The sequence below is a fragment of the Meles meles genome, chromosome 16 (genome assembly GCF_922984935.1).
Source record: "Meles meles chromosome 16, mMelMel3.1 paternal haplotype, whole genome shotgun sequence".
NCBI lineage: Eukaryota > Metazoa > Chordata > Mammalia > Carnivora > Mustelidae > Meles > Meles meles.
This window is the reverse complement of record NC_060081.1, coordinates 53,693,743-53,710,707: the sequence shown is the minus strand read 5'-3', so window position 1 is coordinate 53,710,707 and position 16,965 is coordinate 53,693,743. Positions and strand designations below refer to the sequence as shown.

Sequence of the window (16,965 nt, the reverse complement as noted above, 5' to 3'; positions counted from 1 at the left end):
AAGGGGGATGCATGTCCAAGGATGTGGGTGTGGCTCCACCTGGGCACAGGACAGGAACTCTGCTCCCCAGTGGCTCCCAAACCTGGTTTCCCACCAGGGCCATCTGGGGAACAAAAGCTGGTTTGAAATGCAGATCACCAGGCCCCTCCACAGTTGGGGAGGCAGCTGGGCCCTTACCTGGGCATGCCTCCTGCAGAACCCTCGGGGGAGCAGCTGCCTCTGGCTCCCTGGGGTGAGGCAGACAGGATGCCCCCCCACCCCGGGGAGGATTCCCGAGTGGTGAACCTGCTCCAGAGTGCTGAGTGGGCTGCTACCCCGCCCGAGGCCACCGCAGGCTGAGGACGTGAATGGTCCCACCCCTAGCATGGCTTTTGCAGCAAATGCTGGGTGGGGTTATTCTTACAATACAAGGAGGCAAAGAGGATAAGGCGAGAATCTGGAATAGCTTAGACCTTTAAATTCAAAGAGCACCCAGGAGCCTCGCTGGCTGAGAGGAAAGCCCACCAGTGCAGACCCTGAAGTCTCAGGTGAGGCTGTGTGAAGGGAAGGGCCGCAAGACGACAGAGGGAAGGAATTTCTTCTGGGGACACATAAATCCTCTAGGAATCTCCAGCCCTACCCCCAGATCTCTAAATTCTGGCTCTGGACTTGAGTCCAAGAATCAGAATTTTTAATTAGCTGCCAGTGTAAGACTATAGCTCTGCCTCCTTCCCTGGCAACCCCCCCACCCCACCCCCGCCGCCACCGCCCTGGGACAGAAGCGGCAGCAGGCAGCAGAAGGGGGGAGAGCAGGCAGCTGGGATTTCGGGGCAGCTTGAGGCCCCTCAGCCTGCAGCCTGCCCACGGACTCACGGGAGCGGGGAAGTGCCCGGTGCCCTTTCTCACAAATGTTCTTGCAGGGACTAGAACTTTCGACACAGTCAAGTTATAGGAGTACAGGTTACCCTGGGACTCCACAAACTAAACTCTGCATGAAAAGAACACAGACTACTTGTTCAAGTGCTTCTCCTGACAAGGGCCCTGTGTGGCAAAGCTCCATCAGCCTCAGAGGGCAGAACCGCCAACTGGGTTGAATGCAGCTCGGTGGGTTCCCAGCCTCCCCACTCGCACCCGCACCCATGTGCAAACCCTCACACATCAGATACATCTGGAAACATGACTTCTCATCCCTTCAGGCCACGGACCTGAACTGCAGCCTGACCGGGTTGCCATGATAGCTTGAGGCTGCCCTGTGACAGCCCCACTTTGTGTGGGTGCCAGTGGAGGACAGACATATGACGACAGACAGGCACTTTGTCAGGAGGAAGCCCACAATGGACAGACATCAACCATCACTTTATTAAGGCTCGGAGTGGTCTGCCAGTCAGGGGCTGAGTCATTTACTGAGACCCCCGCCACCGAGCACTCCCGGGTGACACCGAAGGCAGAGGCTATCTTCGAGATCCCTCCCGAGCCGCGGTCTGTTGTGCTCCACTCACACCCACCCTGCAGGGCTGGGGTGTGCGTGTGGGCAACGTGGGGGGGCCCGGCTGGCTCTCACAGCCCCTGGGCTCTGGCGGGGGTGGGGGGTGGCAGGGAGGCTCAGGAAGGCAGGGATAGGTCCCCCATCCCTCCCAGCCCAAACTATGGCTTTGTTATCCTATTGCCACTTGAGCAGGAGAAGAGTGCCCCCTCCTACCCTGCACCCTGGCCCTGACCTGGGTGCTACACTGTGGAAGGAGACAAAGGGAAAGCCCCTGGGGAAGAAAGGGCCCCTCTGTGCTTGGGACCTGGCCAGACCTCAGGGATTCTTGACCCCATTCCCTCAGCGACTCCCCTCGGTGGGTCTTCTCAGGCTGAGGCTGATCACTCAGAAGTGGACCCGCAGCACGTCCTGGCTGGCAAATGGCTGCTGGCAGGCTGTGCAGGCCATGGGCAGGGAGCGCTGCTTCTCACCCAGGCACGGCCGGCACAGGAGGTGGCCACAAGGAAGCTGGTACACCGGCTCCTTTTTGAAGTAGGGAGAAAACACTCTTTTGCAGGAGGCGCACTCGGGGCCTGGGACGCTCCCAGGCTGCTCTGGTAAATTAGGGAGGAAAAGAGGCCAAGGTTAGGGAAAGGCGCCCCCCATCCCCTGGGTCAGGCTCCGTCCCAATGGCCAGGCAGATGCCTGGAGTGGGACAAGAAGCTTCCTCACCCTCCACCCCTGCCGCAGTGTGGCTTTATCCCTCCCGGGGCCACTTTGAGCTGATCTGGGAGGACAGGGTCTTGGGGAGCCTGGGAACCTGGGAGGCCTCCCCTCAGTGATTAAATCTTGGTGCTCCAATGGGTGCTCAAGAAAGAACTGGCTTCTGAGGGCAGGCAGATCACACCAAGCCCTCCCTCCTGGTCTCCAAGCAGGATTTACTTTCCACTGGGACAGGCTGCCAAGGTCAGAGTGGGGCACAAGCTCATCTTGACAACAAAACTAAGAGGCAAGAGGCCACAAGACAAGTAAAAAGCAGAGAGGGGTCAGGTGCAGCAAAGCCACCCAGGTCAGGGGAGGAAGCGGGGCACCAGAGGGGTGGGGCTAGGTCTGTCTGCAGTGGAACTGCCCGCTGGGCCCGGCATCTGCTTCTCTTCAGCCTGGCAGTCCTCACCTGAGCTGCCAATCCCTTCCTGTGCTGCAGGCGCTCTCTTTCCCAGCTTCCCTCAGGAGGGTGCTTTGTTCCCCAGTCCACACCCCTCTAGAGAAGGCCAGGGGGGCTTCCTGGGGGAAGAAAACGGACTAGCCATGCAGAAAGGGGTAGCAAGTACAAAGAATGGCTGGTCCAGAACCAAACCAAACCAAACCAAGAGAATAGCTGGTCCACTAAAGAAAGACAGGACCCAGAGGTGTGATGTATGAGACTGGCTTCGGGCGAGACTGTAGTGGGGGGCAGGCTGGGGCACGCAGGACTTCACAGGCAGCAGGAAGATTCCAGGCTCAACCGGATGCCCTGAGAGGCGTCTAAGAAGTATAGTGCCACAAGCTGGCTGACAGCACACGAAGACCCCTTGGGCCCCCGGGAGCGACAAGCAAGGGTGGCTGCCAGGGAGCCGCAGGGCTGCTGCAGGGGGTGGGGGGGCACAGCACAGGCACCGGGGCCAGGGGGCAGCAGAGAACAGGGCTCTGAGGCTCAGCCGGAGGAGTACCAACAAGACTTGAGGATGAATGAGTATCAAGAATGTTGAAGGAAACCAAGGATGATGTCCACATTACAGACCTGACCAAAGGGCAGAAGAGGCTGCTTTTTTTTTTTAAGATTTTATTTATTTGACAGAGAGAGAGCTCACAAGCAGGCAGAGAGGCAGGCGGGGGTGGGGGAACAGGCTCCCTGCCGAGCAGAGAGTCCAACGCGGGGCTCGATCCCAGGACCTGAGATCACGACCTGAGCTGAAGGCAGAAGCCTTAACTCACTGAGCCACCCAGGCACCCCGAGGCTGCTCTTTATCAGCACTGGGGTTATGGCAGGTGCAGGGAGAGCTCTGGAGGGTGTTTGCAGTTCTAAGTTAGAATTTCACCCAAGAAATATCCATGAGTTTCCCATGGGGAGGGGCCAGGCAGCTGTCAGGGAGGCTGGGGTCTAAGCTCCAAGAAGAAGGAGCTACAGGTGAGCAAGGGCAGTCACTGGCCGATGGGCTCTTGCTGTGATGACAGAGAGGACAGAGATGAGGGTCCAGGACTAAAGTCTGGAATAGGCGGAAGAGTCAGCAGTGGAAACTGCAAAGGGATGGTGGAAAAGGGAAAAAAAGAGTGTACCATCTGGAAGGCCAAGAGAGAAGGCATTTTGGGAAGGTGGGGCTGGCTGGCCATATCAGACACTGCTGAGAGGGTGAGCGACCACTGGTTCTGAAGTCCATGGAAACCACTCGTCACCTGGACAAGAAGGTTCTGGGGCCCGGCCAGGGTGGAAACATAATCAGAGAGATAAGAGGGGTGGGGATGAGAAGCAGAAGAGGTAAGATGGCCCAGGATCCAGAGAGGAGAACTGCCCGGCTCCGGACGGGCAACAGGAATCGAGCGTCCACCTTATCATGAGCTTCCTCAGCCTTCATCCCATAAAAACTGTCCCAGCATTCCAGCAGATTCTCTCACTTTATATCCTAGCTGATTCTATCTAATGTGGTCCCAGATTCAGGGTAGGCAAAAACTGGCTCAGTAAGCTGCCCAAGATCTCTGCTGAAACACCAGGGAAAATGTTGACAGGAAGGGACCAAGAGGATAGCCCCAAACTCCCTCCACAGTTACATGAAATAAACTACCCAGGTGTCAGATGGGAGACAGACTAGATATGAAAACTAAACAAGGAAGAACAAATGTGAAACACCACAGAGCGGCCAAGCCCTAAGTCCATAGAATTACTAAGACTTAACCAAAGAAACCCTTTCTTGTGAAGAGTTACACTTCACAGGAACCCCTCAACTCCCCCTGGAAAAGGAAGGAGACCAGGATCTCCGTGAGCCCAGATGCCAGGGCTGAGGCGGCCAGGCATGGCGGTTGGCAGAGCCCCAGAGGCAAGGCTTAGCCTCCCGTCTCAGGGCTCCCAGGAGATAGATGGGGCTTTGGTTACCCGAGCTGGAGCCTGGCCTCCAGGAGGTGCTGCTTTCTCTTGTGCCCAGGTGCTGGAGCTGCCCCCTGGTCAGCCGAGCCGTGAAGGAGGGCATGGAGCCAAGGGTCGACGTCAAGGCAACTTCCAAGCTTTGTGACAGCTTCTGCTCATGGGACACTGGACCTGACAAGAGATGCATAGACCACAATATCCAAAGAGAGGTTCAGCAAAAGAGAAGAGCAACCATAAGTCCATGGAGGACTGACTACTCGAACGGCACTTCCAGCTTCAAATGGACACAAATATGAAGCACTCCCCGCCCCCCGCAATGTCCGCTAGTGGACTGATGACCAAATACCAGCCGGTAAGGCCCCACCCAGCTTTCCAGGGTTCCTGGGCTCTGCTCTAGCTTTCCTCCTCCCGGACAAACTGCTGGCCAAGCCCGGGCCACCTGGTGGCTCCCCTGTGGAACTGCATCCCCTACTTTCCGCAGGCCTTGCAGGCCAAGGAAATGACTGGGCAAAGGCCCAGCTTTGTGCCCCTGCTCCCTGTCCATTCCTTCACCAGCTGCCTTTCCTCGTCTCCTCCCTTTGGGGGCCCCCGCCACTCCGCAGGGTCACTGGCTTGCATCTCTGGGTGCTCGTGTCCTCTCCCTCCTGCTGAGTAAAGCAAAGTGGTCATTACCAAGTGGAATAACAGAGACCTCACTCTGCCCACGCCCTCTCAGTGTGGTCCACAGAAAGCCCACCAGTGGGCTGTGGGTGAATATACTGGGGGAGGGGGACAGCTGTCCAAGAAAGAACCCAGAGACCCGCCTGGTAGCAGGGTTCACAACACCACCCTACAGCAGGGAGTAGAAGGCTTTGTCTACAGTTTGTAGGACTTGCTTGGGGCCCTGAAGCACAGGTCTGCACCATCCTATGTCACCAACAAATCTCTCAAGACCAATACCACCAGAGACCTCAGAGACATCAGGGTCTAAGGATCTTTCCTTGTCTCACCCTGCTGTACTTCGAATGCTTCCAGGAGTTTCTGAGGGTCATGTTAACTAAAACATACTCAAAACCAGATATAACCTTTTAACCATGCTATTTACCTAGGGTTTTTATAATAATAGAAGAAATTAGAAGAATGATAAAATCTAAACAGACTAATTTTCATAAGGAAAAAGAAAGTGTCAAAGAGCTACTACCTCGAAAAGCACGTGGCATGGACAGTCACGGGCCAACCCTACCAGATATATATAGGAGTAAATGATCCTGATACTATTATAATGTTCTAAAGTTTAGTAAAGGAAAATTTCTTAATTCTTTATATGGAGCAAATAAATCTTTGATAACAAAACACAACCAAAGTTGGAATGTGCCCATGCATACATCCACACATACACGAGAGTCCAAATTATCCAAAATAAAAAACAACTAGCAAACAGATCCAAGCTGAACATTAAAAGAAGCATGACCAAATGGAGTCTCTTCCAGGAATGTAATACTGGCTCAATATTGAGAAGCCTATTAGTGTATTTTTTCACATTAAAAGAGCTCAGGATGAAAAATCGTAGCATCCTCTCCATTGACACTGAAAAGGCATTAGACAAAATTCAACCATGAATCCTTGGTAAAAACACTGAATAAAAACAAACAAACAAAAAAACCACCACTGATCTAAACAGGAACCAATGGTGTGGGAGAGTGTCTGAAATGGATCCCAATGAGACCCACCTCCAGATACTCCTGCCTTGGGTACCCCGGTACCCCCTCCACTGGAGCGTGGGCTGGACTTTGTGACTTGCCTCTAACAGAATACAGCAAACATGATAGGATGACACCTGCACGACTGGGTTATACAAGACTCACTTCCATCTTGTTTGCACACACTATGACCGTGGCTGCAGAAGACCCTGAAGCAGGTGTCCCTGCCAAACTACGCCCAGATTCCGGACCAGAGAAGCTATGAGATCACGCATGCGCGGTGCTTTACATCAGTGTGTGTGGGGCGAATTTAAGGTGGCAAAGCAGAAAGCACAGGGTGACGGTGCCAAGCGTCACCCGGGAAGCGCGGGGATAACCATGGACATGGATGTAGAACGCGGAGTACCTGTGGAGCAGTCCATGTGCGTCAGGCCCAGCTCACTGGCAGCTTTCATTTTCTTAGTGGTGTGCTCTGAGGTAGTGGGTGAGACCAGAAGGCTTGTGGTAGAAAAACAGGAAGCGTCGATACCGAGGCTCCCGTCTGGGGCGCATTCGGCCTGCTCCATCCTCCTCTTCCGAGAGGGCAGAGCAATGGAAGACGGTGTCACCGCCAATGCAGTCTGTGCTCTCCCGAGCAGATGGCAGCCAGGGATGGAGTGCTGGAGCAGGAAATGGTCGATTCGGGCCTTCAGGGAGGGGTGAGGCAGGGGCTGGGAATGCGGGGTAAAGGCTACCCCTGTGAAAGGGTCGCTGGGCACGCGGCCCCACACGGCTTCGCTACGGTTACACTTCTCCAGCGTGCTCTGGTCAATGACCTTGCCTGAGGGCAGCAGCATGGGGCAAGGCATGATCTCCAGGGTGATGGGATCCAGGAACTCCTCGGGCACATCCCGGATCACCTCCGTGAGCTCCTGCAGGGTGGAGGGGGCCTGCTGGCCCTCAGACAGGCCTCCAGGATCGCAGTCACTCTCCATGGGCAAGGCTGGGGCCTGCAGAGCCAGGTCCTGAGGGAGACTCTCAGAGGCCAACAGCAGGACGCTGTCTATCACCTCCTGAGAGCAGGTTTTAGCCGGCTGGCCCCACACTTCCAACCGTTTGATGCAAGGGATACCGCTGCCTGTCACGTGGGTGATACAGATCTTGAGATGGGCCACATGGCTAAGAGAAAGGCCCCCTTTATTCCAGAGCTCCTGTGCCACAACAGCGGGAGAGGGGAGTGTGGCTTCCATTGGGCCAAAAGGTGGCCTGGCCTTGAAGCCCCTGTGGCTAAACACCACTTGGCTCTGGTTTTTCAGTAAGACTTTGCCTACCAAGGTGAATGCCTCCTTGTCCGGGATGGATGGCTCGGCCAGGCCTGGGGTCCGACATTCGGGGGCATTCCAGGATGCTCTGCTGGACGAGGCAGATGTGTACATTTCCAGGCCTGTGACATTCTGGCCTCCCCCAACTGCGAGGTCTATGTTAATCCTACAGATTTCCACACTGAAGGGAAAGGAAACTGTCACATAGACTGGTGGCTTAATGAAATATTCTGTCCTAAAACCACAACTTCTCTTTGTGAGGTCTTCAGAGATGAGATTTTCTACTTCATAACCATCAGCTGATATCTAGAGTTAATGACAAACATGAGATGCATTCATTTGATGCGATCCAAATGAAGACAACTAGTTTTCAAGAACTTGCCTTGTACAAAGAAAATTATTTAAAGAAAGTATTAAGTTCCTCATTTAAAATGGCCTCTATTACACCAAATTCTCCTGTTTTTTGGGGGGTGGAGGAGGAGGCATTCAAGATCAGGTCAAAGGCCAAGGGCAATTTGTTCCCAAGTACAGCCCATCCTTAAAAAATATGAACACCTGGGACGCCTGGGTGGCTTAGTCGTTAAGCCTCTTCCTTTGGGTCGGGTCATGATCCCACGGGCCTGGAATCAAGAACCACATTGGGCTCCCTGCTCTGTGGGAAGCCTGCTTCTTCCTCTCCTACTTTCCATGCTTGTGTTCCCTCTCTGTCTCTGTCAAATAAAGAGGTGGAATCTTAAAAAAAAAAAAAAAAATACAAGCAACAAAACTGTTCAACCCAACCAAAAGTCCCTTCAAAATAAAAGGGCAGATAAACTAGTGGTTTTTTTTTTGTTTTTGTTTTCTTTTAATTTCAGAGGATGCAACCATAGAGTCTTATGGGAAAACAAAGATATTCATTAAAGTTCTTAATTTTGTATTTGGACTCTACCAATTATACACAATAAACGATCTTCTGGTACATCTGTGATTGTTGGAACTTGGTTAAAAAAAAGTGTGTTCAGAAACAAGGACCACAAGACTATGGGAAATCTAGAAAAGTGAATATGTTATGGGGGTGGGAGTATGGGTAACTTATTCCCATCTTAAATTTCTAGTATTTGTTATAACTGGTAGAGATTTTTTTTTTAAAGATTTTATTTATTAATTTGACAGAGAGAGATCACAAGTAGACAGAGAGGCAGGCAGAGAGAGAGAGAGGGAAGCAGGCTCGCTGCTGAGCAGAGAGCCCGATGCGGGGCTCAATCCCAGGACCCTGAGATCATGACCTGAGCCAAAGGCAGCGGCTTAATCCACTGAGCCACCCAGGCGCCCCCTGGTAGAGATTTTAAGATACAGGTACCCCCCCCCCCACCCCAGGCATCTGAAAGTTCACATCACACCACTTTGCTTATATAAAGACATGCATTAATACCTGTTTTTGCTAACCAAAAGAAATCCAGAATTCAGAGAATTTTTGCTTTTACAAAAAAAGTCACTATTACACTAACATAGGTCTTTTGTAAAAGCAAAGCAGCCTAAAGCAAACTTCTGGAAAGCAGGGGATACTCTTCATCTTATGCCATTTCAGCTTATGAAAGGTTTCATAGGAATGTTCTTTTCAGATAGCAGGGAAGGGCGAGGGTGGTGGGGGGGGACCTGTATCTCTGTTGGAAGAAATCAGTTTCACGGTCTGGGAACCTGAAATAGTACACTGTGTGCAGAAGGTCCAAATTAAGGGAGGATTCAGATTTCCCCTTACAGTATCCTTACTCCTTGTTCTGGGCTGTGGAAAGATAACCTCCTTTGTACAAAAGGGGAAGCAGCTTAATTCAAGTAATAAAGAAGGAATCCAAATAACAAATACAAGCCATTATTTCTCGTGTGAGAAGTAAGTGGGAAGAATGGCAGGGGAGAGACAGTAACTCTCTACCTTCACTAGGACTTTGAGCGGGATTAAAATTTATCATCAGAGGGAAGAGCACAATGAACATGACCCTCCAGAAAAATGACCCACAGCTCACCGTCTAACAGTGAGCTGTATGACTCTAGAGGGGCAGCCTGACCCATGCTTACCTAAGTATCACCCGGTGGGATCTAAAACAGAGAAGGCTGCCATGACGCCCAAATCAAGTCCACATACACAAGGTAGGAGTGGGGAAAAACATGAAAAGCAGCCATCTTATACTTATGTGCATACTTGTTTTGTTTACCTTGTTGCAATAAATTCTTGGTCTGAACTGTGGGAGGCAAAGATTGATGACCATCTTTGTGGCTGGAAGGGTAACTTCCAAGCATCAGAAACAGCCTTCAATAAAAAACAAAACTTGGTATTAGACAAGTTAAAGTTCAATTCTAAACTTTAAGGAGTTGATTCCTAAGGGAAGAGAACCAAACAGGGTAACAAAGACTTCCACGCACGCAATCATGGTCTCATCGCATCATACATGTGATGTTGGGGAAGAATGAGTCACCGAAAAATTGCAGAGGAGCCTTTTTTTTTTCCTTAGGTTTTATTTATTTAAGTAATCTCTACCCTCAAAGCGGGGTTCGAACTCACAACCCCGAGATCAGGAGTCTCACGGTCCACCGACTGAGCCGGCCAGGGGACCCCAGAGAGGAGCCGTCTCTTGCAGCCTGTGCAGCGTGGCCAACACTGACAGCTGGACCCTGTGGAGGCAAGGGACTGTCAGCTCTGCAAGGGGCTCCCCACGGGAAAGGGAGGGTCAAAAGGGGCAGAGCAAAGAGAACAGAACTACTCAGCCAGAGGGTTCCAAACAGAACAGGTCACAGAAAATAGTCACAGTGGTAAAGCATCTTTGTCATTTAACGCCTGTTACTGCACTTTCATCTTCTTATTAAAATGAAAACAATTGGAAGAGTCCGAAACACCACTACTGAGAAACAGAAAATCTTAGACTTGGAAAGCACCGTAAAAGGACATCTAACCCGGAGAACCTGGGTGGCTCAGTGGGTTAAGCCTCTGCCTTCAGCTCAGGTCATGATCTCAGGGTCCTGGGATAGAGCCCTGTACTGGGCTCTCTGCTCAGCAGGGAGCCTGCTTCCTCTTCTCTCTACCTGCCTCTCTGCCTGCTTGTGATCTCTCTCTCTGTGTATCAAAATAAATAAAATCTTTAAAAAAAAAGTGGTAAAAAAGAAAAAAAAGGACATCTAACCCAAATAGCAATTTAATGACCAATGTCCAGGCTGGGGGAGAATGGATGAAGGTGGTCAAAAAGTACTAACATGCAGTTACAAGTTCTGAGGAGGAAATGTATAGCATGGTGACTATAGCTAACAACACTTCACCATGTATTTGAAGGTGGCTGAGAGGAGTCCTTAAAAGTTCTCATCAAAAGAACAAAAGCTATAACTGTATGAGATAATGATTGTTAACTAAACTTACTATGGTAAGTATTTTGTATTATACACAAATACTGAAATCATTATGTGGTACATCTTAAACTTATTCAATGTGATATGTCAATAGCTCAATGAAACTGGAAGAAAAACAAAGATCAATGTCCAATAGCCTTTGGTACTCTTTGTGCAGAAGCAGGGAAGCCACTAGAAATAGCCCTTCTAGCAGCAGGCCTTGACAATGGCTCTGAACTCCCTGGATGAGGCCAGCCAGGCATTCTGTTTTTCTACCTGGCAGACAAGACAACAAAAACTGTTAGCCCAACAGGAACAGGGCCATCGTCTGGGGTCTGTATTACCATGAACAGCACATGCCTTTGACTCAGGTCATGATCTCAGGGTACTGGGATCAATCCCCACTCCGGGTTCCCTGCTCAGCGGGAAATCTACATCTCCCTCTCTGCGATCCCTCTCACTCCTGCTTTCTCTCAGCTAAAATAAAATCTTTTTAAAAGGGGGGGCGGGGTGGCCTGTGTGGCTCAGTTGTTAAGCGTCTGCCTTTGGCTCAGGTTATAATCCCAAAATCCTGGGATCGAGCCCCCCATCAGGCTCCCTACTTGGCGGGAAGCCTGTTTCTCCCTTTTCCACTCCCCCTGCTTGTGTTCCCTTTCTCACTGTGTCTCTGTCAAATGAATAAATAAAAATCTTAAAAAAAAAAAAAAGAGGGAGATGAATCTGATGATGTAGAGGACTCTTGGCCTAAAGTCTCCTATTCTTTATGAACCTGTGTTGAAATTCTTAGTATTTCACACTTTTGGAGGCATGCATGCCATCTCTGTCAGAATATTCTAGAATCTGGCCTGGAATCAACATGGACTAGTTTACAGAATTCTTATTTTTCCCCAGGGAGGACTGTGTTAACAATGTCTCCAGCTTCTGACACCTGTCTTGTTCTCCACAACTCAAAAATGAGTGTACGTGGAATTGCACCAGCAAATTCTCAGGGTCCCTAAATGTGCCCCCACTTGGCCAGAAAACCAGAGTGCATTCAGAGTAGCACTGCCCTCAACTCTCCTGCCCAATTAGGGCAGTGGCTTCTTGTTAAGTTTTTCGGTTTTGTTTTCAATGTACAATTAAGCCATTGACTTTGAGTATAGAAGTAATAAAATGAATATAAAGCCTTGACCAAGGAAACAAAACACTTCTGGAAAAGCCAGCCCAAAGGGCCAAAGGAAAAGATGATAGTGACACAGAGGGTGACATAACGTATGTGCAAGTGCAGGGCTGGGCGGGCCCTGAGCAGATGGTGAGGTCAGCCACCACTGCAGGCGTCCTCCTCCCATTTGTCCTGATAGGACAGGGCTTTGCTAAGAACAAGCAAAGAGACAGAAACTGCGTTATTACATCAAAATACGGAGAGGTGTTTGAGATGAGTCAGATAAAGGGCCCCTCATCTATAATCACCACCACCCCACTGTCCATTTCTTAGGCCTTTTCTCTCTCCGACTTTCAGGGACAAAAACAAACCCATAGAGAAACACTGTCAGCTCCCTGAAGTGTTGACCTGATTTCCCAGTGGGATTCACTGATTTCACTAACCTTTACCTTTCTTCCTATCTCCTTGTTATCTTCTTGGGACACTTCATACTGTGGGCTTTTAACATTCATTTATTCTACATATCATGAAATTCATTTCTCTGAGAACTTAAATGCCAGGACCAGAATAAGTCGGGCAGGGGGTGCTCTGGAAGCCGTGACGAAGGGCTTATCTGTGAGTATAAAGGCAAATGGAAGTCTTCAAAATTATCCAAGGACCCAACTCAGTCATAAATGGCACTATGAAAGGAAGTTGCCCAGAAGTGACCACCCTCGGGACTACCCTGCTCTTTGCCCTTAACACTGGCTCAGCTATCACCCGATACCTGTTCCTGTGATCAGACTGGAGAGGTGACCAGAATGAGGGCAAATAGGGCCTTCAAACTTCAGCTACCTCATAACTTTAAAAATCCCACTTCAGACACCTGAGAGGGGAGACTCTGACTGTCCCTCCAATCTGTAGGACAATTTACAAGGTTTTGTCTGCACTGGGTCTCAGCCAACACAAACAACTCCTAGTGAGTCATGAGACAAGGACCCTCTAGTAGCAAAACACAATTCTGGCTAGAAAGGCACATACATAAAATGGCTTAGAGGACACCCTCAGTTCTAACCTTACTAAATGGTTAGCCCTCAAGTGGATACTAATGTCCTTAGTTTGCAGATGAAGACACTGCCTTAAAGAGAGGTGAAGCCAGCTTCTAAACATTCCAAACCACGCCGGTTACTATCTACTTGGACATCATTTACCTGGAAGGATTTACCAGGAACTTTTTTTGTTTTTAGTATTTCATTTATTTGACACAGAGAGAGAGACAGCGAGAGAAGGAACACAGGCAGGGAGAGTGGGAGAGGGAGAAGCAGGCCTCCCACTAAACAGGGATCCCAATGCAGGGCCCGATCCCAGGAACCCGGGATCATGACCCAAGCCAAAGGCAGACGCTTAACCACTGAGCCACCCAGGTGCCCCAGGAACTTTTTTTTTTTTTTAAGATTCATTTATTTGAGAGACAGAGAGAGAGAGAGTGTGTGTGTGTGTGTATGCATGCAAGCAGAGGGATGGGCAGAGGGAGAGAATCTTCAAGCACACTCCCCACTAAGGGTGGATCGCCCCCCTCCACCCTGAAGCATGGAGCCCGACATGGGGCTCAATCCAATGACGCATTAAATCATGACCAGAGCCAAAAGCCAGAGTCGGATGCTTAACTGACTGATGCTTAACCCAAGAGCCCCTTACCAGGAACTTATATGGATACTTTTGCAACTTTGGGGTTTTTTCCCCCCTTACTTAGGTCAGGCTTTCATACCATTCATTTCTTAAAAAAATCAATTCTCCCAAACCTAAATTAATGTGGCTATCCTCTACAATGTAGAAATTTGGAAACCTTGACCTTGACTGCCCCTTCCATGTATTGGATCAAGCCTCAAGTTGTTTTTCTAGGAAAATCTTTAAAGACAAGCTAGCTCTCTCTTCAAGCACCCTACCTCATGAGGCTTCTCAACCTACGAGGCTGTTAATGCCATTAGTCAAATACTAAAGCCTATGGACCTACAGCTGACCAGACATAGTTTACTTGTTCTCCACAGTATTATCAAAATGTAATTTGAGAGAATATTTACAGAGACTGTTCAGTCCATCCACAGCAAATTCTCTGTAATGCTAGCCTAAACAGCACCTTTTGTTTCCTGCCTGGCCCCCCAGTGGCTGCTGCATTCATATCCCACACCACCATCGGACAGACTGCTTAGCAGTGTGGACCCACAGCTGGAGCAAAAATACATGTAATTTGCTGATAAAATTTTAGTGGCCTGTCTGTGAAAATTCATAGGACACCAGGGTAGCACAGCACATCAGCCGGGAATCATAACTATGGTCTCTTTAATGTACCCCCTTCCCAGCACCTCCTCAGGGCAGCGTATGGGACCTTCCTCACGTTCATACACAACCATCACCACACTCCTCACCCCGCCGCCAAAAGCATTACCAACTATTCACTCCTGTGTGGCCGATGAGCAAGGAATTTCATAAGAAACACCTCTATGAAGCTGACTGCTGTTTTATTAGGTTGTCAAGATGATCCTTCTTTACTCTGCATGGTATCCTCTCTTTGAGACCCATGAGAAAATTCTCTCTGGTGTCAGTACTAGGAAAAGTTGTTACTTCCTATCAACTCAATATTTTATGATACAACCATGAATCATATATAATTGATCATGATCCTTTATTTTGGCTGCTGGAAAGCTCAGAATAAATCTGTGGCCCATCCCTCTAGATTTCTTTGCCTGAATTCTTCAGTTATTTTTATGTCATCACGTATATATACTTTGAAAGCTATCTTAAAATCATTATGGAGTAAGACAGAGTACAATTAAGAGAGTAAAATTAATAGAGTAAAACTGCCCCTACCCCCTGCCCCACCGTTCATGTTCTCTCAAATAAATAAAATCTTTTAAAAAAAAGATAAATGATCTTAAGTCAATTTTTGTCTTAGTATAATTTTGACTTTTTTCTTTTTCCTTCTCTCTTTTTTTTTTTTTAAGATTTTATTTATTTATTTGACAGAGATCACAGGCAGAGAGGCAGGCAGAGAGAGAGGAAAGGAAGCAGGCTCCCTGCAGAGCAGAGAGCCGGATGCGGGGCTCAATCCCAGGACCCTGGGATCATGACCCGAGCCGAAGGCAGAGGCTTTAACCCACTGAGCCACCCAGGCACCCCTCTTTTTTTTTTTTTTAAGATTTTATTTATTTGACAGAGAGACAGAGCTGGACAGCACAAACAGAGGGAATGGCAGAAAGAGAGGGAGAAGCGGGCTCTGCACTGAGCAGGAAGCCTGACACAGGCCTCGATCCTAGGACTCTGGGATCAGCAACGGAGTGGAGGCAAATACTTAACCATCTGAGCCACCTAGGCACTCCTTGTATTTTTTTCTTAAGGGCTCCTCCATGTTTCTTGTTAAGGTGGCTATTTAGTAATAGGATTCTTTTATCCCATTAATTATTCTAACCAGTTCTGTTATATAGAGGAAACTTTTTCACTTGGATATCTATAATATGTTCAGCTATCTTATTAAAACAATTGATTTTAACAGATTTTCAGTTTAGGGGGGCAGTGGTTTCCTACAGTCTCAATAATAGTGACAACCTCTTTCTCAAAACAGTGACCCTTTTGTCTCCCATCTTCATTAGTAAGAACTTCCAGAATTACATGAAATAGTAACAGAGTTACCAGGCTTGTTTTGTTCCATTAGAAAATCCTTCTAGTGTATCAGCTTTGAAATAATGCTGATTGAAATATTCTTTTTATGTTAATAAAGCTTCCTAATTTCCAGAGTTTTCTGAAAATCAGGGATAGGCTTTCAATTCTGATTTCCTCTATGTACTGAGTTTTATTATTTTTATTATCTGACAGACTAATGAGAGATGGCACATTTTTCTAATTTTAAACCATCCTTTCACTCCTAGGATAGGCTCTATTTGGTTGCAGCAGATTGTTCTTTCAATGTTTTTCAAATTCGACTGAATTTGATTGCTCATATCTAATTTTAGATGAGATATTATTGCACATTCATATAACATTTATAAGCCCTGTGCTAGACACAGGAATACAGAGATAAAAATGAAATGGTCAGGTGATGAAACTATTCTGTATGATACTATAATGGTAGATACACGACCTTAGGCATTTATCAAAATCCAGAGAACCACAGAACACAGTGACCCTTAATTTTCATGAAGTTTAGTTAATAATAACGTACAGATATTGGCTCACCAAATATAACAAATGTAAAACACTAATGCAAGATGTTAGTAATAGAAGAAACGGTATACAAACAAGAGGAGGTACACAGGAACTCTCCATATTATCTGCTCAACATCTCTGTAAACCTAAAACCACTCTAAAAAAAAAAAAAGCCGGGGTGCCTGGGTGGCTCAGTGGGTTAAAGCCTCTGCTTTCTGCTCGGGTTGTGATCCCAGGGTCTTGGGATCGAGCCCCGCATCGGGCTCTCTGTTCGGCGGGGAGCCTGCTTCCTCCTCTCTCTCTGCCTGCCTCTCTGCCTACTTGTGATCTCTGTCAAATAAATAAAATCTTAAAAAAAAAAAAAAAATTCTTTTTTCTCCCTCTGCAGCACACACACACTCTCTCTCTAACAAAACAAAAACAAGCAAAACCGCCCCCCCAAAAAAGTCTATTTTTTTTTTCATTTTAAATCTTTTTTTAAAAAAAGATTTTGCTTATTTGAGAGCGAGAGAGAGCACAAGTACGGGGTGGGCCAGAGGGAGAAGCAGACTCTGCACTGAGCAGGGAGCCCGACGTGGGGCTCCATCCCAGGACCCCAACACCACGACCTGAGCCAAAGGCAGTTGCTTAACCAACTGAGCCACACAGGCACCCCTTAAATCCTTTTTCTTTTTTTTAACCTTTTTTTTTAAAGTAATCTCCATACCCAATGTGGGGCTCTAACTCACAACCCCAAGATCAAAAGTCACATG

At 48.4% G+C, this 16,965-nt stretch overlaps 1 protein-coding gene across 4 annotated transcripts in view; it reads right to left on the bottom strand.

Annotated features, from left to right (window-relative positions):
- Window positions 1-1,320: 1,320 nt before the first annotated feature.
- The window catches only part of UBOX5 (U-box domain containing 5), a 36,970-nt gene continuing 21,325 nt past the window's right edge, over window positions 1,321-16,965 (bottom strand). For 3 of the 4 annotated variants that reach the window (XM_045981035.1, XM_045981033.1, XM_045981036.1), the window contains exons 2-5: window positions 9,732-9,826; window positions 6,648-7,848; window positions 4,572-4,733; window positions 1,321-2,058 (exon numbers count right to left, since the gene is read on the bottom strand). In XM_045981035.1, the coding sequence (XP_045836991.1) occupies window positions 1,850-2,058; window positions 4,572-4,733; window positions 6,648-7,848; window positions 9,732-9,785 (1,626 nt within the window). In that variant the 5' untranslated portion in view covers window positions 9,786-9,826 and the 3' untranslated portion in view covers window positions 1,321-1,849. The remainder of the gene's footprint in view (window positions 2,059-4,571; window positions 4,734-6,647; window positions 7,849-9,731; window positions 9,827-16,965) is intronic. The other variant, XM_045981037.1, reaches the window with a different exon arrangement.